Below are 23,467 nucleotides of genomic sequence, written 5' to 3' on the forward strand. Positions count from 1 at the left end.
AGTATCTACTCTATTATCTAAGTTCCAACCGGACGGATGCAGTCCTGCGTCCGATCGCCCAGCCAGCCATGCCCCCTCGGATTGGTCCCCTCCTCGTAGAAACGCCCGTGTCTCACTGAACCCACGGTCCTTATGCAAAATGGATCGCGCACACTTCCGCCCAGTTCAAGGCATGTTCATCCACAAAATCAAGCTGCGTCACTTCGGGAAGCAAACCCAACTCGTCCATTTAATCGATACGCTCAGATTTCTCCATCATTACGATCGCTGGACGAACCGGGAGTCTGGACCACACACATACTGGGAAGGGAACTCGGGCCAAGCACGCCCCCGTAGGAAAAAAGCTTGCTCCTGACGAATATCGACTGGTGTTTCGAAATCCACATGGCCTATGTGCCGAGGAAGATTGATTATAAAGGGTGACCAGGAGAAATCCCTTTTCCGTCGAGTGGCTTCCCCGTTTGCCTGTTGCCTCTCTGTCCTGGGATGTTGCTCCTCTGAGTTACATCCCACATCACAATGAAGATACATCAGTGTTTAATCACCATATTGGCGGCGTTGACGGTATCTGTGTTCGCCGCGTCGTCAAATGGCACAGAATTCCCAGAGTGTGCGGTAAGTGGGATTCCCACCCGGGGGTTCCGCTTTCATCATTGACCATGTCCCCAGGTGTCTTGTTTGCACCAAGAATCTCCAAATTGCACCATCACCGACGCATCATGTGTATGTACCGGCGATGCGAGCAAGTCGTCGCTAGTGACTTGCGCACTATCGAACTGCAGTGCACTGGATTACTATAGTGAGCATCCATTTCCGCTGGCACTGACGGTTTAATATACCTAACACCCCCGCAGTCACGCGGCATATGTATGAACTGGAATGCGATCAGCCCATTAAGAAGGGGCCCCCTCTTGTCGATCCTTCGACTCTTGCACCAGCTATCCTCGCCACGATATTCTTCTTTATCCGGATAGCTGCTAAACTCGCAAACCTCGCTGGTGGTTGGGGACTTGACGACCTCACTGTCACGATCGCATGGGTAAGTGCTGCTGCATTGCCTGAGACCAGTGGAGCCTCTAACAGCTAGTAGATACTGGGAGTTGCCTTGTTTGTTGTGAATACATACAGTAAGTCATTATCATCCTTCATTTCGTGGCATCATGACTGACAAAATAGTGATCAAATACGGTTTCGGCATGAATACCTGGGATATCTTACCCTTCCACCACGTCACATTAGTCTTCCAGTACTTCGAAGGTCTGGCGATGATGTACAAGATCCAAATCTCGCTCTGCAAGATATCCGTCCTACTCTTCCTGCTGCGAATCTTCCAGTCCCGTGTTTTCCGCGTATGCGCATATATACTCATCGCCATCAACGCCGCCATCGGCATCACGTTTTCCCTCGTGGATCTGCTTCGCTGCGTGCCAGTCCACCTGGACTGGCATTCCTGGACCGGCGAATACGAGGGCGTGGGAACATGCATCAATTTCATCGCAGCAGTTTTAGTCCACTGTCTTGTCAACATTTTCGTCGACGTCGTCATCGTCCTCCTACCGATCTACGAAGTCAGCAAGTTGCAGCTGCCATGGATGAAGAAGATCAACGTGGCACTGATGTTCATGATGGGTCTTATGTAAGGCTCACCTACTCATTCACCCCCTTCAAGCTTTGCTAACAAAGATCTTCTCAGTTTAACTATTATCGCTATCATTCGTGTGATCGTATTCTGGGAGAACCGCTGGACCACCAACTTGACCGGTACCACCTCACCCACCCTCACAACCTTTTCAAAGTCCACCCCACTAACACATAAATGTATTTACAGCCGGTCTCCAGCCCCTCATTCACTGGTCCGTCATCGAATCCCAGATCGCAATCATGACGACCTGTCTCCCCGCCGCCCGCGCGTTCATAAACCAATACGTCCCAGGTCTTCCCGGCAGCACACAACGACGGACCTACGGCCGAACCAACTCTCTGTACAACAACGGAGGTGCATCCTCAGGGGTCACCAACAGCAAGATTTCCAAGTCAGTGAATATCTCCGTTGACTATACGACACGGTCGGAGAGGGATTCGACCAGCGCTGTGCATTTGGTGGACATGGACGGGAGGTATGAACGGTTTTAAAAAATTCACAAACATTCCTTTTTTCGACACATAGTACCGGTTTATTATTTTCTTATGTTTTTGATATCCCTTGGGTTAGGTTATTTGATGATATTATACATTAGACGATAAAGAGACAGCGAATAGTCAACATTTGACAATATCCAAGAATTCTCTGTAGTTGAACTATTAAACCGATCTACATTTGACCTTATTCACGGTGACAGGCGAGATAATTGGCCATTCATGCTCGTCGACACATTATCCTATGATCGTAAATATTTCCCCATCAGACATATATACACAGCTTGACCACCTATCACCCTCTGACACAGCACCGTTCAATCCTAAGGCAAAGAGAGGAACAGCTCCTTCATCAATGGGTAGTTAGGCGTACCCAAACCACTAGCGGGATCCCATCTATAGTCATCAATTAGCACACCCCTCCTGACAGAACCAAGTACTGAGCACTTACCCCTCAATAGCACTAAACCCATAAGTTCCACACCCAGCATTAGTACCATTAGTGATATCGTTCAGCACTTGCGGATAAGCATAAAGCACGGGATTCACGAATCCCACGGGGCCCTTGCCGATAGCGAAGCGTTCCTCGTTGAGCTAAGTCGGTCAGCCATGTGTCAATAATTAGTAATGGGGGGTGACAAAGCTCACCAAAGTAAGAACCGACGCGAACAAAGGCGACGCCAAACTCGATCCATACCAATGATAATCGTATCCATCCATATAAGCGCGGAAATGCGCTCCATTCGCCGAGACATCCGGATAAGCACGACCAAGCCTATTGTAGAGACCCTTGGTCGTGTTAACATCGACCTCAAACTCCGAGTAATACGGATACGACAGGTTCGCAGACTGGAAGTATTGCTCCACAGCAGCAAACTGATATGCCGGTTGGGGGAAGTAATTCGAGAAGCCACCAGAAGTGCTGAAGTTACTTGCGGTTCCGCCAAGGTTAACGTGCATGACGCTCTCGCTGTCGTTGACGGTCTGGTAGCCGTACAGCATGGTACCTCCAACGGAGGTGACGTAGGGGCAGTTGGAGGGGTACTGGGGGTTGAAGATCTTGCCCTCTGGGCCGAGACAGCCGTTCTCGTCACCGTCGCCGGCGAAAGACGCGACGCCGTAGTCGCCAGACGCGAAGAGGATGGAGTGTCCCTGTAGACCGAGCTTCATGAACTCATTGCATTGGCGCTTGGTGTAGCTGACGGGGAGGTCGGCTTCGGATTGGCCGTAGGAGGCGCTGATTACGTTAGTGGGCTTATAGACGCCGCACTGGAGCTTTCCTGTTGGTGTGTTAGGTTGGATTGTATGGGGAAGAGGTGGTGTAGGTAGGTACCTTTGTAGCCGCCGGGGCGGGTGTCGGGGTATACGGGGTCGATCGACGGGTCATCGCCGGTCTCGCCGTAGGCGCTGTAGGTGCAGTAGGACTAGGGGTGTTAGCTGGGTAAGACTGAGAACGAGGTCTGTACTCACGCCATCGAGAGCGTCGAGGAAGGTGTTGAACAGATTGGTTGTGTCGACCTCGACTGGTTCGTAGAGCTGGTCGTCAACCTGGTAGAGGGTCACCTGCTGAGGGTAGAGCAGGGAGTAGCTTCAAAACGTCAGTAGGGGTCTGATGACAAGGTGCAGAAATGACTCACGCCATGTCAATGTCAATGTCGGATTCACCCGTGTTCAGGGAGCTGTAGGAAGGAACCGAGTAATTGGCGCCATCAATCAGGGCTGGGATGGGATAGGTACCCTGGGGAACCCACGGCGCATACTCCTTATAGAAGAGGTCGAGGTCGGACTTGGCAAAGTAGTCACCCTGCTCGTACAGACCCAGGCTGTTGTTCGGGGTCGCCGTCTTAGCGTCTGGGATCTGATACAAGGCCTTGATACACGAGGGGGTGATGTTGTAACCGCAGCCGCGGAGGTCTTCAGGCAGGAACTTGGCCTTGTTGGGGAGTGGCTGCGGACCTTGGGCAGCAGACTTGGCCTTGGAAGAGTGAGCTAGTTGGGAAGCACGCTTGACTTTGTTGGTCCTCTTCACGACCTGGGTGAGCTTCACTCCAGGGGTAATGTAGTCGATGTGCTTCTGGATGTGTTCGGGGACGTGGTATCTAGATTCCGATTAATAGCTACTCATGGAAGGTGATAGAAGAATCTTCTTACTGGTCGCATCCAACCCTGATCTTAGCACTTCGGTCGCTCTCGTGCTCGTGGAATTCCGTCATGAACAGCCTCTCGGCTTCATGGGCGTAGGCGTCGAACGCGAGCCAGCCCTTGTTGTCGGAGTGCACCACCCGCGACGGATGGATACCAGAGGCGACAAGCCATTCTCTCACTGCCTCAACAGCCTCCTCGGATGGCGAAAAGATGTCGTGCACCTCGTCTGCCGACCAGTACTGGCCGTATTTGGAAGACTTGGGGTCCGATCTGCGCCAATCTCATGTCAGCATGTTTCGAGGTCATCCATTGCGATCCTAAAACTAGGCATATAGCATAAAAAAGGTAGATTTTGACTCACACTTCCATCAGGAAGTCATAGCCCTTGTCCAAGTTGTTCTGGGCAAGGCCAATGCGCATAGGCAGGACCGCATCGCTCTCAACGCGCGCACCCTTCACCCAGTCGGATGCGGGCTTGTGACGTTTCTCGTGCAGGACATGCTTGATGGATGTCGGAATGGCATCGGACAAGGCCGCAATGGCCAGAGCCAGGGCAAGCTGACGGACCAACATGTTGAGGTTGAACCAGCGCGATAGTGACCAGACACAGTGGCTGATGACCGAAAGGTCCCAACAACGGATTTAAATAACAACGCCGCAGAGCTCTGGTAGTGGGCCCCTTGCAGTGAGGGACGATGCGAGAATTAATTGCGACATTCGACCTGCTGTTCTCACCGCCGCTAGCAATATCACATCGATGGTTTGATTGGAGGAGAGGCTGGTTTGCCGTTGCGATGGTGCCTGGATGGACGGTGTCGAGGCGGTCTTGCGATTGCGGGGGTGTCACCGCGTGTCCATTTGCTGATAGGCACTGGTCAGCCCACAGAAAGCTCCTCTGCAGCTTATCGGCCGGTCTCTCCATGGTCTTCCCACGCTATCGAGGAACTAATGCCGTCGCGTCGGTTAGTCCTGGTGTTATCGGGCACTAGCCGGGCGAGGATGGCGGCCATTCGCCAATGACAAATTAGGGCCACCGGGGGAGCATCGGAGAACCGACTGAGCTGCCGTGATAAGCTCTCGCCGGTTACCACCGCGCTTCCGCCGGCCAGCTGATTCTTGTTTCTTATTTTCCGTGGTCCTAATCGCTCACCTTCCTGACTGGGCTGGTGGATTTTCTGGTGCCTGAGAGGCTGCATTTCACACAATGATGATGCCTTTTCGAGGTTCACAGAGCTTGTTGGATGCCTAGCCTCTGCGAAGACGCGGGTCGCCGCGGATAGATTGGCCGTGGCTACAAGACACGCAAGGCCGACAGTATGCATGTTTGAGACATGCGACCCATCTCTCATTCCTGTGTTGCTCACGGCTACGTCGATGGAAGATATCTCTGGAGGTTCAATCCCAGTGCAGTGCAATTGTCAATGAGTATCATAAAGCCTCAATTCTGGACATCGGACACAACGGCCCGTCTTTATAACCAGCCCCATTCGTTACATTGTTTGGAATCAATCCATATCCAGCAATTGCCTGGTAAACACTCCCCGAGGATCCCATTCTCTTTTGAGCTGTCGAAGCTTCTCTAGCCGAGCCTCTCCCCGATACCGACGCTGGATAGGACCCGTCCGAGTCGCGTTCTGGAAATCAATGTACCGTGTTTCGTCCGGCCCCCTCATCAAGGCAACGCACTCATCGTTGTACTCGTCAACCTTGCGCCTGTTCTTCTCATCTGTATGCCAGATAATATTGACTCTTCAACACATTCACTGTTAGCATCGCAACGTCAAATGGAGCCAAGAAAACCTACTGCCAGTAGCGGATATCATGCGACGACATGGCAGACTCCTTCTCGGGCGTCTTAACTGGTCGTGAGTCCCACTGTAGATTGAAAGCTGAGTTATTGGCATCAGGGCACTCATGGATCAATTTCTTCCAGACTTCGATGGCCTGCACAAATCTGTCGTTACAAAATTCATGCAACCCTACGATATCGAATCTCTTGAAGTCGCCTTTCGCGCACAGCGCTTCTCGCTCATCATTGACATTCTGAATGGGTAGCTCTCTTCCCGTTGTGGCGGTGGGCTGAAGATCATACAGAGCTTTGAATGGCACCTCGGGAGCTTCATCACCGGTATAGCGGGCGGAAATCACCAGAGATGGAATGCGCGCGGGTGGCGGGGCAATGATCATCATGAGGCCCGCCGTCGCGTGCTGGGGATCATCCATGATCTGCTTCATAACTCGAGCCACCTCCACCGCCCGATCAAGTGGGAAGATAAAGCCCCCCACCCAGATCAGGCCTTGTTGTTTCCGCAGTAGCGACAAAGGGTGCGCACGAACGGTGAGCTGTGTGACGAGGCCAAAGAATTGGCCAGCTCCTTTTACTGCCCAGAGTAGGTCTGGGTGTGTTTCTTCTGTAACTTCGATCAGCTCCCCCTTTGCTGTGATTACGCGCGCCGCTAGAATCTGATCCGATCCGAAGCCGGTGATGGAATTGGTGATCGAGCCACCGCCACCAAGCAGGTATGGGATGGCACCAACGCTGTTGCCGTTTCCGAGTGCTGTGTGATTGATGTGTCAGGATGGACATTAGACGAGGTCCAGGCAAAGGCAATAGGTAATTAGAACGCCATACCTGTGAAAAGACCCGCTTCTGCTAGACGCACAGACACTTCCTTGGCCAGAACACTGCCAATCACGGTTGCTGTTCTTGCACCCGCATCAACGCGAACATCAGAATACAAGCTGAGATCGATAATGATTCCCTCTGTTCCAATGGTTGACCATGGACTATGACCACCACTTTTGGGCACAAATGGAATGCTTAATTTGAGGGCCCATTGCACCTATGTCCAGGGTCATTGCCATTCCCTGTGTCCGTGTACCTGCAAGGTTCATCTTACCGTCTTCAGACAGCCATCCTCCGTCCGAGGAAGGACAATGGCAGCCGGAACCTTCCGGTCAATATCAGTCCATCGAGCTAGACGTTGCTGAAAGTGTGCGTCTAGGGGGTCGCGCAGGATCTCACAGTCGGCGCCCACGGCGGCCTGGAGAACTGAAAGCTGGGACAGGACGTGATGGGACATGGTCATATCGTGGTTGCACAACCTCCAGAATGAATTGACATGTGTCTCAATTGATGGAGGGGTATGAGGGTCAACAAGGATGTAGATGTAGGACGACCACTCCAGCAGCTTGGTAAGCTTGGGGGCAGGATCCACGTCAGCTCGTCTTGCTAAGCAGTCAGCTTACTGAGAAGTGCCGGAATATTTAACAGCCATGGCGCCTTTATTCCAGCGTCTTTAAGCCAGTGTGAACAAGAATTTAGCGATCGCACTGAAATTGTAGGGTAGCATTGTAGCAAGGGAATGTCGATATCGATCAGAAGGACGTCATAAGGCATCCCGTGAAGTCAGATTACGAGGTTAACGACAACTATGTCAAAGTTTAGGCCATGCAAAGCATCTATTCATCATGTAGGTTAGAGTTAAAGTGTGCATCCATGAGCAGGGGAGTGGGATAATCTGCTGTCAGCAACTGCAGCTTCTCGGCTGACACTAACCGGCCCCCCACCAAGACTGGCTTTGGACGCGGGGTACAGGCGGGGAGAATACGACTTCCACTCTTCCAAGACCTGTTACAAAACATAATGCGCCTGTAATTAAGAGATAACTATTGTAGAAGGTACGTTATTCTGGATCTATATCGTGTATAATCTAAATCTTTGGAAGATGAGAAGGTGCGATTTGGTGGGATGCCGGTCGGCGGCAGGAATGGGTGGGATGTCCCGATTCGGCCTATTGGATGCCTCACGGATGCCTTAGGTTCCAGATTCCTCTCTTCCTCCGAGTGTCTGTCGAATATTTCTTCTAACTCACTGGACGACACTAGTGCATCTTGCAGTGTATGCATGAATCACTGTCATTTCGTAGGCTCGGAGCTCCAATGTTTCTGAGGCTGACACGTTTCCCCATCAGGACGGAGAACTGTTATAAACCAACCTTTGCAACAGGAAGCTGACTGCTTTAGCAGCAGGACGCAGGTACGTACAGAGGGTTTCTTTCACCACTGGGTTATTCAGCCTCTTTTAGGACCTCTACTGCGTATCAAACCCGTTCTCTCATGCGCTCCTCCTTGACGCAATATCCAGGGGGTAACGGTCTTTCACGATCGCATTTTCATAACGAGGCATTATGGTCATTTCAGAAAACATAACGTGGGAAATTGGCCTGAGTTACTTGTGAGAGCCAGATTACCTGGCTGTATATTGACTACCGCGCCTGTTCATTATTGAAAGCAGTTGTTTTCTGTGTCATGCCCCAGTCCCTGGCTTTTTCCCAGCCTACCGTTTACTTGGTAATGCATGCTGGGGTCATTCCTATCCAGCTAGAGTGCTTTGTTCCTCATCTAGTCATCCCTGACTAAGCTCTAAGAACATAGGCATCTTGTCTATTTTCTCTCCAGATTTGCAGAATGATTGAAGTCCAATCCCCTCTGCCTTCGATTGGTGAGGCTGTAACAAGGCAGTCAGGCGAGCACGATATAACCGTCGAACAGAATTTACTCGGAAATGCGAACAATCCCGTACGGTACCTCAGCCCGTTCCTCGCAAGATCCCTGTATCTTCAGAACGTGCACTGCACTGCAGCAATGGCCAGCTCCATCGGTTAATTTCCCCTAATGGCTTACCCGCCAGGGCGGGGCATGCATGCACCCTAAGTAGTTCCAACAAGACAAACAACGTCATTGCACCGAGACAGAATCAGCAGATGCAACCCCGCTCGGAGAACACTCCGCAGTGACTTGATTCTCCTACTTCTTTTACGAATTACCCTATCTCTGAATCAATGCCAGTCTTCGGATGAGCTCTTCGCCCCACAGAAGTCATACCATATTGCGTGCACTGCCTTCAAATAACAAGCTACTGTGAAAAACAAAACCTTAAGCATACTCTAAACAGCCTAACCGGTAAATAGCTATCAAGGGCTTGAATACTCTGTGATCTGCAGTTGATGCTGGAGCAATCCAAGACAGGAGAAACCTTAAGACCCATAGGCGGATAATTTCTCCCCGCGATTATCGCTCAGACACTCCCCTCCAGTCGGTTATATTGGAACGCGTGTTGCGCAAATGAACGCATGTCTGTGTTGCAGTTCCCCGCCTGAAGAACCTGACAATCAAGGCTTATCCACGGACATGTCGGCGAATTGCAGACAACGGCTCTGAAATTGGCTTTGCGCTACTGTTTTCATTGGCCACGCCCTCAGGAACTGGCTTGATCATGCGGTTACCAGCAGGGGTATCGAGGATGTGCATTCACGATGCAGAATCTCGGGAGGGTCGAAGTCAAGCATTTATAAGGGCACTTGCAGAATACCCTGAGGGAACAAATCGAATCAACTTCAAACTGCACCTTGTACAATGCATCTAGGCAACAGCTTGAGTTTGCTCTGCCTCGCAGCACCCGGCCTCGTCGCCTCTATTTCTTCCTCTCCTCTATCCACCTCGGGCCGATGGATCGTCGACACCGACGGAAACAATGTCACCTACGCAGGGGTCAACTGGCCCGGTGCTGAGGTGGCCATGTTGCCAGAAGGTCTGCAGTATCAGTCCATCGAGTATATCGTCGGCAAGATCAAGGATTTGGGTATGAACGTCATCAGGCTTACCTTTGCCATTGAGATGATCGATGACATCTACGAGACTGGAGCGGACGTACCGATTAAGACGTCATTGATTAACGCTCTGGGTGAGACAAATGGAACCAAGATCTACGACGATATCGTCAGTAATAACCCGCAATTTGGGGAGAATACTACACGACTAGAGGTGAGCCATATATTTCAACGCTTAGTGTCTTGTCTTCAAATATTGACGGAGTTTAGGTCTACGATGCAGTAGCCAATGAATGCTACAGTCAGGGCATTTACGTACATCTGGACAACCACGTCTCCAAAGCAAGTTGGTGTTGCTCGACCACCGACGGAAATGCCTGGTTCGGAGACACCTACTTCAACGTGAGCAATTGGCATAGGGGGTGGAAATATATGGCTGAGCACGTAAGCAGCGTAGTTTTTTTTTTTTTTTTTTTTTTTTTTTTTTATCTCCAATCCTCACAGCTAACGTAACTCCAAAACAGGTCAAATCCCTGCCAGCCGTAAAAAGCATCGGTATGCGCAATGAACTCCGCAGCCCAGACGACAACACCACACTCGCAGACGACACCTACAATTGGGAGACATGGTACAGCAACATGGTCGAGAACGCGAACCAAGTGCACTCCGTCAATTCAGACCTACTTCTATTCTTCTCAGGTCTCAACTACGATGTCACACTCTCACCGATCCCGACAGCCTCAGATTTAGGCGACGGCACGGTCTTCAAGAAGAGCGATTTTGATTTCGCCGATAAGATCGTACTAGAGCTTCACAACTATGACTCCTCTGCTACCAGCTGTAGTAGTCTGTCATCTAGCTTGCTGAGCGACGGCTTCGATGCTCTAGAGACGAATGATTCGAGCATTGTAAATGTGCTTCCGGTCGTAATGACCGAGTTCGGATACGCGCAGGATGATACCACCTATACAGAAGTTTATGCCTCGTGCTTGAGGGAATGGTTGCCTAGTGTGCATGCTGGATGGATGATTTGGGTGCTTTCGGGAAGTTATTATGTCCGAGAGGGAATACAGGATTATGATGAGACTTGGGGTAAATTTACCTGTTCTGGTCCTTGAAGTGCAGAGTTATGCAGAGTTCGTGCAAAGCGACTAACTATGATTACTAGGCCTACTCGATCATACGTGGTCTGGATGGCGATCAACCGAGGCAATTGATAATGGCATCATTCCTATGGTCAACGCGAGTCTGGGGTAGGTTTCGGGTACTGACCGACCTCGTCGGTATATTGGAGGTGTCCCTGTGATGGAGGGCTCAAAACTTGGTCCTGCGAGCATCCAGCAATGGCAATCCACTTATTTACCGATTGGCTCTACACAATAGGTAGTTTTCTATATCCCGCCCACAAGGTACTGCACAACAACATGTCCTAGAAATAAAGTAGGTATTTTCGACATCTTATTTTTTAGCCATGAACATACGAAGGCAGCTCAGCCGAAACTATTTCACTAAAACTGACCATGTTAATATCAATAAATGTTACATTATAACCTATTTCCGTAGCGTTGATTCGAGTTTGTAACTTTGAGATAAGCGTGTCATTGGCTTACTGAGCACATTTTTGATTGTCAAGGAATAGTGCTAGTTCCGCAAGGTTACAATGGATGTCAACTTTTGGCCCTTCAAAGGCAAGAAGTATTCGATGAATGTCATAAACCAGAAACAAACTACCTAGATAATACATGTTTGCACATTCCGAAAGACAGGCCTCATCCTAGCCACCATTATAACAGGCATTTATCTCATAAGCTAAGAGTATTAGGCCCAGCAATCGTCAAGCCCTTCACTCATCCATTGCCTATTGCTGACAAATCGCCTGAGAAAGCCTGAGAGTATCTCAGTTGGAGTAGCACTTGACAGACTGGACGCGGTTGGAGGAGATCTTGTCGCTTCCAGGGGACTGGATGTCGCCAGTGCCACCGCCGTTGCAGGCATCGGTTCTAAAGGGGAGAAAAAGGCACAGGTCAGTCAGGGGTCCTGCCATCCATACACAAGGAGAGAACATACTCCCAGAAGCGGCAACGGTATCCCCGGGGGATCGAAACCGAGTGAACATTGTCGTTGACGGCCTTATCTTCCAGGTTGACTAGATGCAAATAATGAATTAGCTATGATGGCGTAAAAGAGAAAAGAACGGAGCTGGCTAGGATGGCCACATACAGCAGTCATGCTGGATCCCAACGGTAATCGTGCTGCAGGTTCCTCCCAAGTTCTGCCCATCGCAGGCCTTGATTTGGATGGAGTTATCTCTCTGCTCGAGAGCGCCGGGAGCGGCAATGGCGCCGGTGACGGCGGTGGCGAGCAGCAGGATGGTAGCAGTGAATTGCATTTTGAATGATTTGAAAAGACGAGATAGTCTTGGAAGATTTGGATAGATAGAGAAGATTGTTCTTAGAGAAGCTGTTTGTTGTTGTTGTTGTTGTTGTTGTTGTTGTTGTTGTTGTTGTTGTTGTTGTTGTTGTTGTTGTTGTTGTTGTTGTTGTTGTTGTTGTTGTTGATGATGAGCAGGATACTCCAGACAAGGACGTTGTACTTATACCTTTCCCTGGGACTTCTATCTCAAGTCTCCAAGCCTAATCCAAATCTACGAAATGTACAAAAACCAACAATATGCCTCTTTGCTGGGGCCATTTTCTTCTTCGTGAGGCTGTACCAACTGCATAAACTGTAGGATAGCTAATGATGGCCCTCTTTCACTGGTCACCTCGTCTGGCCTTCATCATTCGGCCCCAGCCTCTGCACCCCAACCCTTGTCTATGAGGGCTATGCATAACTGAGCTAGCCGCTAAGGATGTAACATGATGATTCCTTTGGCTTTCTTCCCCTGTCATTGACATCTGCCAAGGTACTCCGCCCCCCGGTGATTCTCTTTGTGCAGTGTGGAGGGCCAGGGATTTGACACCGAGGGATAAAGCGCCCCAACAAGCTTACCTCCTCAATGTAGGCGGGTACCTGAGTCTAGAAAATACTGAAACAAATATGTAAGACTGATATCGCAACGCGTTTACCGCATGAGGTAAACGTGCTACTCTCTTATCCGAAAGGGTAAATGTAAAGCTCAGCCCAATCCCACGTTGTGCGCTGACTGCAGACTGCACTTACAGAAGCATTTGGTAGGTCCTACAGCCCGCATACCTAAGCAGGATGTGCTCTTCTTGGCCTAGTTAGTTACTTGTCAGTAGTGCGGACATATCCGCATTGAAAAGTAAGCAAGCCACCTGCAAGCGCTCTATCAGGTACCGGAGTGTCTTTGATCAAACGGGCAATGTCCGTCTTTTACTTGAACCTCCCGAATGCGCAGGCAGTCCCTTATTTCCCAGGGCTTCAAACATGCTCAGAATCCAGTATACGAGATTAATATGTTCCATTGGCTACAGCCGTCATTCACTTGGTTCAGGCTGTAGATTGTAACCCAGGGTCATCAGCACATTATCCACATTCTCGATGAAACAGACTCGGCCATAATCCTGGCTGTCACTACATACCTGACGATGGGATTACATATTTCAAAGGATTCTTCTTAATGAGCCAGTTACCCCGGCCTGTGTCTTTGGCCCCTGTGTCTCGGCCCTTCCTTGGCAATCCTTGGCCAAGCAAGACCAAGTCTGAGCCAAGCACCAATCCTATCTTCTAGGTGTTGTTGGCTCCATGGGAATCCAGAAAATAATCGTACCACCAAATAGCATTGATCCAGCTTATTGTATGTCTAGAGACGGCGAATAGAAGTCCTCCTTGAATAATCCGGGTGGCCTGTGACTTAAGCCGGTGCCGAACAACGGAGCTTTTTGTGCGTCTAGATTTACGATCAAATAGGTTACTTCCTCACCTAGCCCTGCGTGCCGATTGCATTAGGCTCTCCGAGTGCCACGAAGAGCTCTTACTACAGTAGGTGCTCTAGGATGTTCAGATACCTGCGGGCTCTCTCCTAGGCCTGCCCATATTCATCAATTGAATAAGCTTACCTTGCCTTCGTAATAGTTCCGTACCTACACCAGTCTTTCTAGTGCTAAGGAACTGGCCAGCAGCTCTTTAAATCGCTACTTGTGGACAAAGAATGATACGCTCAACTATGACAGAGCTACCTTGAGATTGGCCGTAACTTTTCTGGGAAGGGTTTTGGCGACCTCAGATGGAAATTATTCGAATCCTAAATAATTATGCATTGAGCGTGAATCCACTGGCTGGATATTCCATAAAACTAAGCCTTAGAGATAGCTTAGTCAGTATCATTGGATTCCTTCTTCCTAGATACCGCTTGATAGTGGTTTCACAAACCATGGCAGACAAGTAGCCAATTCACACAACCTTATGTCGATATGATAAAAAAAGCATTATATATATGATAGTAATTATGCTTCATTAATAATTTTGTTAAACTCGGCCAATGTGCAGAGATTCCTGGAACTGACGATATAGTATCTTCAAAAACCTAAGTACTAGCACATATATATATCCGTCGTGCGGTGATGAAGTGCATGTGTGACGTCAACAATAAATTCGACGGAACCCCAGCGTCAGACCTTCAATTGATAATAACTTGAAACCTAGAGATGTTAGATATATATTTTTAGAGCGTCTTTAGTAAGAAAGTAGTTATTGACCTCATTGGCACCGGCTGCCGTGATGTGTTCTACTCAATTAACCTGTGGGTCCATTATCGAACCATAGACAAAAACAAGGGGGGAGAGAATCTCGGATAGAAGGATGTATGGGTGCTTCTTGAAGGGTTAATTTCAAAGATTGACAGTTTTGTGGATGTATGGCAATTCACATAATTAATGCGCTCAACTTCTGTTATGAATGAAGGAAACCAGATCCGCGACTTCTATCACAGTGGGGGCCAGAATCCATTTTGAGCACCAGCTATTCCTCGATTTGAACATGTCAGAAGTTGACCTGCTCCTACTAACGTATCAGTTGTCAACGATCATACAAAAGAAACGGAAATAGGTACAATGAGCTCCGTGATACAAGCACCAGTCTAGGTCAGTAGAAGGTAAATTGTAGGAGACCGGCAGTCTGACAAGATTAGCAACTAGTTCAGATGACATTGCAGTATGTATTCTCTTATATCTGATTGCTAATCATAAATGCCTCACACCAACAGCACGACATACTGGACATTGGTCATTCTGACTGAGCAACCATTTCTCACTCGTGGACATTTCGAGTTCACTCTATGTCCGGAAATCCAAAGCGAAGCACGAAGGATGTGCGTTGAAGCATCATTCAAGACCCGAGCCCTCATTGAAGCGGAAAAAAGGCATTTACGCTTAGACGCGCGCAGTACGGGATTTCATACGCGATGTACAGCGCAGTCCTTGTACTGCTCCAGCACGCAGATCAAGATTGTGATGATTATATTGAAGCTATACGATTTTTCTGGTTTGCATTGCTAGAATATCAAAGGGGATGCGGCCATGGATTGAAAGGACCGTTGAGGTTACTCATATCACTCATGCGTCGGGTTGAAAAGGTGGTACAGCGCATCGATATCGATCACCCAGGTGCTACTGGTTGGTCGTTGGGAAGTGGTGCGTAAAACACCAGATTCTTTGGAGTACCAAACTAATAGTGTTGTAGATATCCCGTTTGATATGGAGTCCAATCCCTGGACGGAGACTTTCGGGCAAGGGGAGACTTGGAGTGGATCCTGGCTCAACACAGAGAATGACGATTTGGTCTTCGCCGACGACACTATATTTGGTTTCTTCACACAAGAATGACCGTCATGTTTTCTCGCAGGTCGTTGGGTTGCGACCGAGTTCTTCCTAGCTAGAACTAAGCTAGCCAGATGATGCCGTCGCCCATTCTGACACGATGTTTCGATGTCTGCCTCATGAACGGAAGTAATGAACAGGTGTACATGTTTGCCATCACGTCATACCTCAGCGTCAGGCAAAATTTAACGCAAGCATCTGATGATTGGGTTTCAGGACAACAACCAACCTACATTGGCCAGCATGATGCGGGAGTACTATCAGGCTCATCGGCCCGCATTGACTTCTATCGCATATGAAAGCCGAGACTGACATGTTCGTATTATTGTTAGATGCCGACGTGCTAACCGCTTGACCAAAAATAGCAAATCGCGCTTATCCGATCGGCAAATGGAAAGATATGTCCCACCATTGGAAAATCTTGGTGAATGTCTGATTGGGTATCTTATATGCCGTTTATGATACTATACTCGCTAGTTATCCTGATCCCCCCAACCCCAAGAACGCCATGAATGTGTCAACGAGAAGTGATGGTGAAAAAAAATTTCAAAAAGACACTCCAAATCATTGAACAACAACAGTAGGCACTTTTGACCAATCGCGACACATTCCCAGGACAGTCCGGCAGAATTTGCCATACTCAACTTTCACGTCGAAAGCTCTCCACGATCCCTGTGCCAGATGCCTGAGGCGTGCGGAAGGGTCAGTGATTGGCTTAGATCCCATATTGCCATATGTGCCACGTCCGGGACTATCGTTGTGTCAGTGCTTTGTTTACACTTTTCATTAACTAGGTGAGGCTGCCAACATACCTGAATCCAGTAATTGGAAGAATAAGCACATCGTCTACCAACTTGCTCTTCCCTCCGTCCTTCAGACCGGACAGTGCATGCCAGCGTAAGCCGGCCACTTCTTCCAGTCGACTCCGCACGACGTCGGTGAAAGCAGCCGGACCGGTCAGCGTGAGCGGATCCAGATTCATAAGCTCCTGTCGAGCAGCTCTCGACTGGAGTGACCCCCCGTAGCGGTCGGAAATATCTCCTATCGTTGCTGACAACCGATCGATGAACTTCTGCAGGATGGGATGGCCCGGGGCCCAGGCGAACGCCCATTGCGTGAGCTGCACGGGTTGCGAGTAACCCATGCGCCAGTACGTATCGGACCCCTCAGGGCAATCAGCCTCGAGGCCGACAATCGCGCGTACCGGAGCGGTAGAGTTATAGGATGTACCGGCTCGTGTATCGTTCCAGGCGTGGAGATCGGTCGGGGTGATCCAGTCGGCAGGTGTGCGAAGCGGTTCAGTGTCGATATCGCCATACTGTTCAAATTAAAAAGTCTGTTCGAATCTGAAGTTGTTCTTGTGCACCTACCACTCCTCCAATCCATTTGGAAATCACGATGCGGAATACATCCGATCGCTCAACATTGCGCGCCAGATGCGCATACTGGCTCTCCAAGTCCGGTTCAAAATGGTGAATAAATTGTTCCATGCCTTCGTCCGTCCACAGAAAGTAGGCCATCTGGCCTTTGGTAGTCTGAAGCCATCGCTCGGCGCTATGACGGATGATTTGGGGCCAGGTGTCGATTCGTGTGTTTTTCCAGGTTTGGTGTACGATCATGGGAATTGTTGAATGAGGCAGGTACCCGTCCGGGGAAGCTTGGGCGGCGCTAAGAGCTAGCTCGGCCGCTTCGACGATATTCTTCGGGGGTGGTTTCGATGCGTTGGTCCATTGTGGCGGGATATACCAGGCTGCAAGATAGAACAATTAGTTCAGTCAGTTAATACTAGAGCATTGTGAATGATCGCCTACCTCCTCCCTCGGTACTCTGTGTGTGGACATGACGGTACAGTAGTGGGTACTGATCCTCAAGATCTAACGGCCTAGTGTCGAACTGGGTACGTTGCTGGCAGATGCAAATCATTAACACCGCGCCGATAAGGGCGACGATGGCCAGACGCCGCAACCGAGTAGGTGCCATACCGTAGGTTTATCGCAACATTTTCATCTTCAGGAAGACAGATGAGACATATGTAGGATGTTGAGGGGAAAAGGGGCTCAGCCCCACGTGACAGTAGCCAGGCGCAGCCAGAAGGAAGAAGCCTTGGAAAGTTCCGAAATACACTTTTTGTGATTTTCAAAAAAACAGTTCACATGTAAACTAGTACAAAGTAGTTGATTACATGTCGAAAAGATCGTGATGTGGCCCACAGTGGGATCCGCCATAGTTAAGTGGCTGCCGCTTCCCCCTCTAGGAAGGCATGAAGCCATACTACATGATTAGATCATTGATCTTCCTCACCTTTTCAATGACCTGCTGGCCGGGAAAAAAAAAGCATTGACTAGGCACCTATTCTAATATTAAATTTTTCATTAACAGTCTACGACCAAAATGCAGCAATAACAGGCCCCTTGGAGATGGCCGCAGTGTGAAGCGCACCCGACAATCCAGCCCCCAAGCACCCACAACACCCGTTGGAGCACAGGACACGAATACGAATCCCTGTCACAGAAGCAGCAGTCCGTAGGTTGCTAGTTTCCGTACCTTTCTCCATTCAATGCTGGCGCAGCATCAAGAAAAAAAAAATTCACTCTGCCGCATTGCTGGTATGTTCCAGCGTTTCCCCTGCGTCAATTTGCCGTTCAGAAGGGTTGTATCCGTGCAGCTCAGGTCAAGGGGTACAAAAAGGCTGAGCAGAGATTCCCCGATCGGGAAGACCATGCGAGGCTACGCTAAACCTTATACAAGACATACTAACCATCTGGGGCATGGCTGGTATCTTTTAATAACCAATTTACAGCCTGATGAAAGGAATCCTGATCGTGAGATGATCTTCACTGCAAGGCTGAGACTTGGCTGTGTTGGAGGACGAAATTATATCCCCTTGAAACGCACAAAACCTGAATCCGTCTCACGTCAGATACAGTTGTAGGATGCGTATCGAGAACAGGGAGGATTAAACTTGCAACTTTCAGTGACAGAAGGCTGAAAAGCACAGGACGGTATTGGGGACGAGGGACCAGCCTTGCCTGGCTTGGCACACCCTTTTTTTTCTGTTGATCATGCCAAGCGGTTGATCCAGGGTCATGATCACGTGATATTATCCTTCATCCCGCTTACATAAATAAACATTCGGTCTATGATTGGCCACTGCGTTTTGACGGAAATTTCCCGGCACGCTAGTGGCACTGTTCGCAAATAGTTCCGAATTCAACAAGCCAAGTGCAATAGTTTCGGCATTTATGCTTATTCTGCCCTCACAACAAAATTTGATTCTGCACAATTGTCACATTCAGTAGGGGTCATCCAGGGGGTGGACAGCAGTTTTCAAAGTGATCACAATCCCCTCCATGCGTACTTAACCGAGGTTAGTATGCTTCATTCAGCCTTGCCATCACTCGTACTCGTACTGTAGGTTGAGGGATTGTGACGGATGGTGCAGGATCTGTGGTGCTTCTTGGCAGGGATCATGCTTGCTGCTAACTGTTTCAGGTAGGAGCTATTGGTCCACGTCACCTGTGCTTCTCTTCACGTAAGACAATCCAGTAATGCCTACTACTGCTGTCAGCACGGAACAATTCTGTCCCGCCGGCAAACTTGCATTTGCGTGAGAGAAGTAAGCTGAGGCTGCGTACTAATTAACTATACTATTATTGGTTAAGTCCGGCTGTGTGAAGCTTTCAGAAGCACATTATTCTGCTTGCTGCCTATAGGGCTGACAGCAGGTAGAAATGGAACAATGCCACGCCAAAAGATTGTTCAGCATTCCTTTCAAATATGGCACCGCCTTCTTTAATAGTATATATTTAGTATGCAAATGGGACCCGATCATACTAACGTAAACGTTGATGTAAGGTGCAATATTGCAGCCTATGCACTTACTAGTACTACTAGCCACTCGCACAGGACACAGCTAGTATTCTCAATGGCTAGTTTTGTAGATTTCACACTGAGTGCCCACAATTATTATAGAACTCTTCACCAGTGTTGATCCCGCATGGAAGTCTGATTCCAGGGCCCATCTTGCGACTCGGAGATAGTAACGCAACCAAACTGGAAGTTGTGCTGATCACAACCAACCAAAAGACCACACGACGTACATAAATGACTAGCTGAACCACAAAATACATAACCCACAATAAAAGATACATCCCCTCATTTAACAAGCAATATAAGCCCAAATGGCGGCTATCATCACCTCAAATGGAGAGATAAGCTACGCTGTGGACCATAATGCAGCCAAGCGGGCCGAACACCCTCGGAGGACAATACCGAGATACCATACTGGATATCGGCGCAACACCCGAAGAACATCACTATTGCCCTAACCATGGCCAACTCACGATAGCTGTATATACCCCGCACTGAGCATTGCAAACTATGACACTCTTCTAACGTGCAAGTCAACCAAGTGATTGATCTTGCACGTTCGATATGTCATCTGCTGAGGAATCGAGCGTAGCACCTGTGTATACCTCGGAATGGAGAGATACTGTCAAGGATCTGGTTGCGGGAGCGGCGGGGGGTGTTGCGCAGGTGTTTATTGGTGAGCCGTATACTTGTGATGATTACATCGGAGAGACGTGTGTTGTGCTGACAGGATTATAGGACAACCATTTGGTAAGTGCCATCGCGTTCAAGGTGGATGAACATCACCCCGCACCGCCATAGCTACTTCTCCGGAAGATTGATTTATCATTTAGACCTCGTCAAAGTCCGCCTCCAAACCCAAGGAGGCACAAACACCAATGCCCACTCCCTAACCCAGCAGATCTGGAAACGCGAAGGCCCATTATCATTCTACAAGGTGCGGTGTCCACCACACGTAGCTATACTATCTTATCCTAACCCTCACTTTAGGGATCCATAATCCCCTTACTAGGTGTTGGCGCCTGCGTAAGTCCCATCCCATCTCATGCCCACTATTAACCCTCGCCCACTAAATAACGGAAACACAACAGGTAAGCATCCAATTCGGCGCCTTCCACCACTTCCGGCACCTCATCGAGCACCACAACTATCAAACCCACCCAACCCTACCTACCACCTCGACGCTCCCCCAATACTACCTCGCCGGCTGCTTCGCCGGCCTAACCAACAGCCTCATCTCCGGTCCCATTGAACACATCCGCATCCGCCTGCAAACACAACCCCACGGCGCCCTTGCACTCTACACCGGTCCGCTCGACTGCGCACGCAAGATAATCTCCCAAGCGGGGATCCTCCGTGGGTTATACCGCGGCCAAGTGGCCACCCTCCTGCGCGAAGGCCACGGCATCGGGGTCTGGTTCGCCTCCTACGAGGGATTACTGGGTCTCGCGGCACAGCGACAGGGAAAGCGGAGGGACGAATTGCCGAGTTGGCAGATCGCCTTGTGTGGGGGGTTAGCAGGGGAGATGTTGTGGTTGTTGAGTCATCCGGTAGATGTAATTAAGAGTAAGATGCAGAGTGATGGGTTTGGAGAGGCGCAGAGGTATAAGGGGTTTAGAGAGGCTGTGAGGATGACTTGGCGAGGGGAGGGGATGAGAGGGTTGTTTTTTGGAATCGGGCCGGCGTTGGCGAGGGCGATGCCCATTTCGGCGGGGACGTTTGCGGTGTAAGTTTCTTTCTTGTTTTATCTACTTGGTTTTATTTATTGTGTGCTGATTGAGGGTTTGTTAGGGTGGAGGTGGTGAGGAAGGTGTTGGTTTAGGTGGTGGTTGATGGAGATAGATGACTTGATATGATGGAATGAAGTACGTAGATTGTTGTGGGAGATGAATGTTTGTTCCTACGTAGCAACACTGCATCTAGTTGCTCTTCAGACACTCGGCAATCGAGCGACCGACGTAATCCACATTCCCGTCGTTGAGCCCGGCTATAGAGACCCGCGAGCTGGCCGCCATGTAGATGTGGTATTGCACTGTATGGATTTGAGTTAGTAGGATATTCAGAGGATATTCTGAGGATTGTTCAGCTCACTTACCCTTCAGATTCTGGACCACATCCGGAGCGAGACCCAAGAACCCAAACATACCCGACTGGCGGACCAAATGGTCCCAATTACCAGGAGCGCCTGCACATTTGTCAGAGACTAGTCAAATGCATACCAACTCACATCTCACCATTGCTGTTCAACGAATCGTACAGGGCCCTCCGCATCGCCCGGATCCGACCACTCATGGTCTCGAGGTCTTTATACCAGAGCGCCTTAAGCTCCTGGTCCGCCAAAATTGTAGTAGCAATTTTGGCTCCATAAGCGGGCGGATTCGAGACTTCAGACCGTTGCAGCATCTCGAGCACTGACTGTGTGTTTGTCGCGGCTTTGTCTGTCCGAGCTACGAACAATAGACAGCCCGTGCGCTCTCCTGTGGGAGCGTTAACGAGTGAAACAACTGAAACGTCACGAAGGGATAGCAATCTCACCATACAGTCCCATATTCTTCGCAAAAGACAAACATACACCTGCTTCCACGTCCAATTCATCAACAAAATACCGAATGGCAAAAGCGTCATCATCGATATTCCCCGAATTGAAGCCAAGGTATGCTGCATCAAAGAGAGGGAATAGTCCCTTCTCTTTGACAATACGACCGACTTCCTTCCATTGCTCTTTGCTAGGATCGCAGCCGGTGGGGTTATGCGCGCACGCGTGAAGGATGACGACAGAGCCTGGTTCCGCCCGTTTAAGGGCAGAGTAGTAGCTGTCGATATCTATGTTCTTCTGAGCGTCATCATAGTATCCGAAAGATTCGCAGGTAAACCCGAGAGAGGAAAAGACCTGGTGATGGTTTGACCATGTGGGACTGGGGATGTATATCTTTGGTAACGGTGCACGGCAACTTCGGAGAAGTAGGCCTGCTAGATGCAGAGATCCAGTGCCGGAGAGGCCTTGGCAGGTTGCGAGCTGGTATTATTTGGTTCGTGTTAGATGATAAGATAAGACAGGTGGATGTGGGAAATTCCAGAATATTGAAACCTACCCTAGATTGGATTCTCTCGTATAGTCCAGAGCCTAATGCCATCTTACTCGCCTCCTGGCGAAACGCCTGAAGACCCAAGATCGGAAGATACTCATGATTCAGACCCTGCTCAACGAGCAGCTCGCGACTCTTCCGCACCGAAGGCAGAACCCATGGCTGTCCATTCTCATCTCGGTAGGTCCCTTGCCCGAGGTTCACTTTCTGGGGGAATGTGTCGGCATTGTACTCTGCTGTGAGAGCAAAGATAGCATCGGGAGCAATATATGGGGCTGTCTCGAAGAAGGAAGAGGGAACTGTTCCCGTCTGCGTGATGGTGTTGGTTTGTGTTGTCATTATGCCAGATTCTAGATGGAGAATCCAGAAAGCTGAGATGATTGCTACAAGTTAACTGTTTATTATGAATGACATGATTTGGAGGCAAATAAATGTTCTTAAGCACTGCCCGCAAGGCAGCTCGGCCTTGCCCTCCGAGATGTCGGCTCTCTCGCCCGAGCACATTTTTTTCGCGTTATCCAAGCAAGCTCGGCGATTGTTCTGGGCGATAAAGGATGCGTCACGATAGCGCGATCCGCTTATCAGGGATAATTATCGCGCAGTGGGTCAGTTTGGATGGTGAGTTTGACCATTAGATGAGGATGAGTGGATGGCTTCGTGCGGGGAATGAGGGGTTAACTCAATCTCCATCCTTTGAGGGGGAGAGACTTGAATTAGCAAAGACCTCCCTATTATTTTGTGCTTCTGGCACAGTCCCGGGCGGAAAGTTCTCCGTCAAGCTGACATAACATTCCTTTTACCCCCCATCTGAGAAGGTGCATGGGTTTGGTGCTCTATG

General features: G+C 49.5%; 13 protein-coding genes across 13 annotated transcripts; 5 read left to right on the forward strand and 8 right to left on the reverse strand.

Moving 5' to 3' along the window:
- Positions 1-659: 659 nt before the first annotated feature.
- An03g01000 (uncharacterized protein) lies at positions 660-2,054 on the forward strand (the record flags this gene model as incomplete). The annotated part of the gene is made up of 5 exons (XM_059746884.1): positions 660-723; positions 855-1,039; positions 1,091-1,127; positions 1,177-1,636; positions 1,694-2,054. 5 exons carry the CDS (start codon positions 660-662, stop codon positions 2,052-2,054), a joined length of 1,107 nt encoding a protein of 368 aa, XP_059600194.1.
- Positions 2,055-2,459: 405 nt separating this feature from the next.
- Positions 2,460-4,854, reverse strand: An03g01010 (uncharacterized protein; the record flags this gene model as incomplete). Its single annotated transcript, XM_001389966.3, has 8 exons — positions 2,460-2,532; positions 2,588-2,730; positions 2,785-3,416; positions 3,470-3,560; positions 3,607-3,724; positions 3,774-4,235; positions 4,288-4,551; positions 4,643-4,854. 8 exons carry the CDS (start codon positions 4,852-4,854, stop codon positions 2,460-2,462), a joined length of 1,995 nt encoding a protein of 664 aa, XP_001390003.1.
- A 402-nt stretch (positions 4,855-5,256) lies between these two features.
- On the reverse strand, positions 5,257-5,603 carry An03g01020 (hypothetical protein; the record flags this gene model as incomplete). Its single annotated transcript, XM_059746886.1, has 2 exons — positions 5,257-5,390; positions 5,432-5,603. The coding sequence occupies 2 exons, from the start codon at positions 5,601-5,603 to the stop codon at positions 5,257-5,259; spliced, it is 306 nt and encodes a 101-aa protein (XP_059600195.1).
- A 183-nt stretch (positions 5,604-5,786) lies between these two features.
- Positions 5,787-7,370, reverse strand: An03g01030 (uncharacterized protein; the record flags this gene model as incomplete). Its single annotated transcript, XM_001389968.3, has 4 exons — positions 5,787-6,030; positions 6,086-6,839; positions 6,914-7,124; positions 7,182-7,370. The coding sequence occupies 4 exons, from the start codon at positions 7,368-7,370 to the stop codon at positions 5,787-5,789; spliced, it is 1,398 nt and encodes a 465-aa protein (XP_001390005.3).
- Positions 7,371-7,427: 57 nt separating this feature from the next.
- An03g01040 (hypothetical protein) lies at positions 7,428-8,949 on the forward strand (the record flags this gene model as incomplete). Its single annotated transcript, XM_059746887.1, has 8 exons — positions 7,428-7,499; positions 7,627-7,702; positions 7,789-7,914; positions 8,010-8,168; positions 8,256-8,320; positions 8,370-8,431; positions 8,526-8,669; positions 8,751-8,949. The coding sequence occupies 8 exons, from the start codon at positions 7,428-7,430 to the stop codon at positions 8,947-8,949; spliced, it is 903 nt and encodes a 300-aa protein (XP_059600196.1).
- Positions 8,950-9,699: 750 nt separating this feature from the next.
- On the forward strand, positions 9,700-11,326 carry An03g01050 (uncharacterized protein; the record flags this gene model as incomplete). Its single annotated transcript, XM_059746888.1, has 5 exons — positions 9,700-10,107; positions 10,164-10,337; positions 10,418-10,985; positions 11,062-11,146; positions 11,281-11,326. 5 exons carry the CDS (start codon positions 9,700-9,702, stop codon positions 11,324-11,326), a joined length of 1,281 nt encoding a protein of 426 aa, XP_059600197.1.
- Positions 11,327-11,790: 464 nt separating this feature from the next.
- An03g01060 (hypothetical protein) lies at positions 11,791-12,282 on the reverse strand (the record flags this gene model as incomplete). The annotated part of the gene is made up of 3 exons (XM_001389971.1): positions 11,791-11,893; positions 11,961-12,039; positions 12,114-12,282. 3 exons carry the CDS (start codon positions 12,280-12,282, stop codon positions 11,791-11,793), a joined length of 351 nt encoding a protein of 116 aa, XP_001390008.1.
- A 364-nt stretch (positions 12,283-12,646) lies between these two features.
- Positions 12,647-13,892, reverse strand: An03g01070 (uncharacterized protein; the record flags this gene model as incomplete). Its single annotated transcript, XM_059746889.1, has 5 exons — positions 12,647-12,790; positions 12,885-12,911; positions 12,962-13,038; positions 13,439-13,558; positions 13,865-13,892. 5 exons carry the CDS (start codon positions 13,890-13,892, stop codon positions 12,647-12,649), a joined length of 396 nt encoding a protein of 131 aa, XP_059600198.1.
- A 1,366-nt stretch (positions 13,893-15,258) lies between these two features.
- Positions 15,259-15,679, forward strand: An03g01080 (hypothetical protein; the record flags this gene model as incomplete). The annotated part of the gene is made up of 2 exons (XM_059746890.1): positions 15,259-15,487; positions 15,537-15,679. 2 exons carry the CDS (start codon positions 15,259-15,261, stop codon positions 15,677-15,679), a joined length of 372 nt encoding a protein of 123 aa, XP_059600199.1.
- A 558-nt stretch (positions 15,680-16,237) lies between these two features.
- Positions 16,238-17,653, reverse strand: An03g01090 (uncharacterized protein; the record flags this gene model as incomplete). The annotated part of the gene is made up of 4 exons (XM_001389974.3): positions 16,238-16,424; positions 16,486-16,991; positions 17,044-17,423; positions 17,485-17,653. 4 exons carry the CDS (start codon positions 17,651-17,653, stop codon positions 16,238-16,240), a joined length of 1,242 nt encoding a protein of 413 aa, XP_001390011.1.
- Positions 17,654-18,053: 400 nt separating this feature from the next.
- An03g01100 (hypothetical protein) lies at positions 18,054-20,005 on the reverse strand (the record flags this gene model as incomplete). Its single annotated transcript, XM_059746891.1, has 6 exons — positions 18,054-18,175; positions 18,265-18,400; positions 18,574-18,778; positions 19,190-19,300; positions 19,649-19,738; positions 19,872-20,005. 6 exons carry the CDS (start codon positions 20,003-20,005, stop codon positions 18,054-18,056), a joined length of 798 nt encoding a protein of 265 aa, XP_059600200.1.
- A 102-nt stretch (positions 20,006-20,107) lies between these two features.
- On the forward strand, positions 20,108-21,365 carry An03g01110 (uncharacterized protein; the record flags this gene model as incomplete). The annotated part of the gene is made up of 6 exons (XM_059746892.1): positions 20,108-20,219; positions 20,282-20,293; positions 20,377-20,480; positions 20,534-20,569; positions 20,635-21,269; positions 21,335-21,365. 6 exons carry the CDS (start codon positions 20,108-20,110, stop codon positions 21,363-21,365), a joined length of 930 nt encoding a protein of 309 aa, XP_059600201.1.
- A 97-nt stretch (positions 21,366-21,462) lies between these two features.
- On the reverse strand, positions 21,463-22,968 carry An03g01120 (uncharacterized protein; the record flags this gene model as incomplete). The annotated part of the gene is made up of 5 exons (XM_001389977.3): positions 21,463-21,575; positions 21,639-21,728; positions 21,778-22,020; positions 22,079-22,559; positions 22,636-22,968. The coding sequence occupies 5 exons, from the start codon at positions 22,966-22,968 to the stop codon at positions 21,463-21,465; spliced, it is 1,260 nt and encodes a 419-aa protein (XP_001390014.1).
- Between the last annotated feature and the right edge of the window lie 499 nt (positions 22,969-23,467).

Source organism: Aspergillus niger (assembly GCF_000002855.4).
Source record: "Aspergillus niger supercontig An03".
Taxonomy (NCBI): Eukaryota; Fungi; Ascomycota; class Eurotiomycetes; order Eurotiales; family Aspergillaceae; genus Aspergillus; species Aspergillus niger.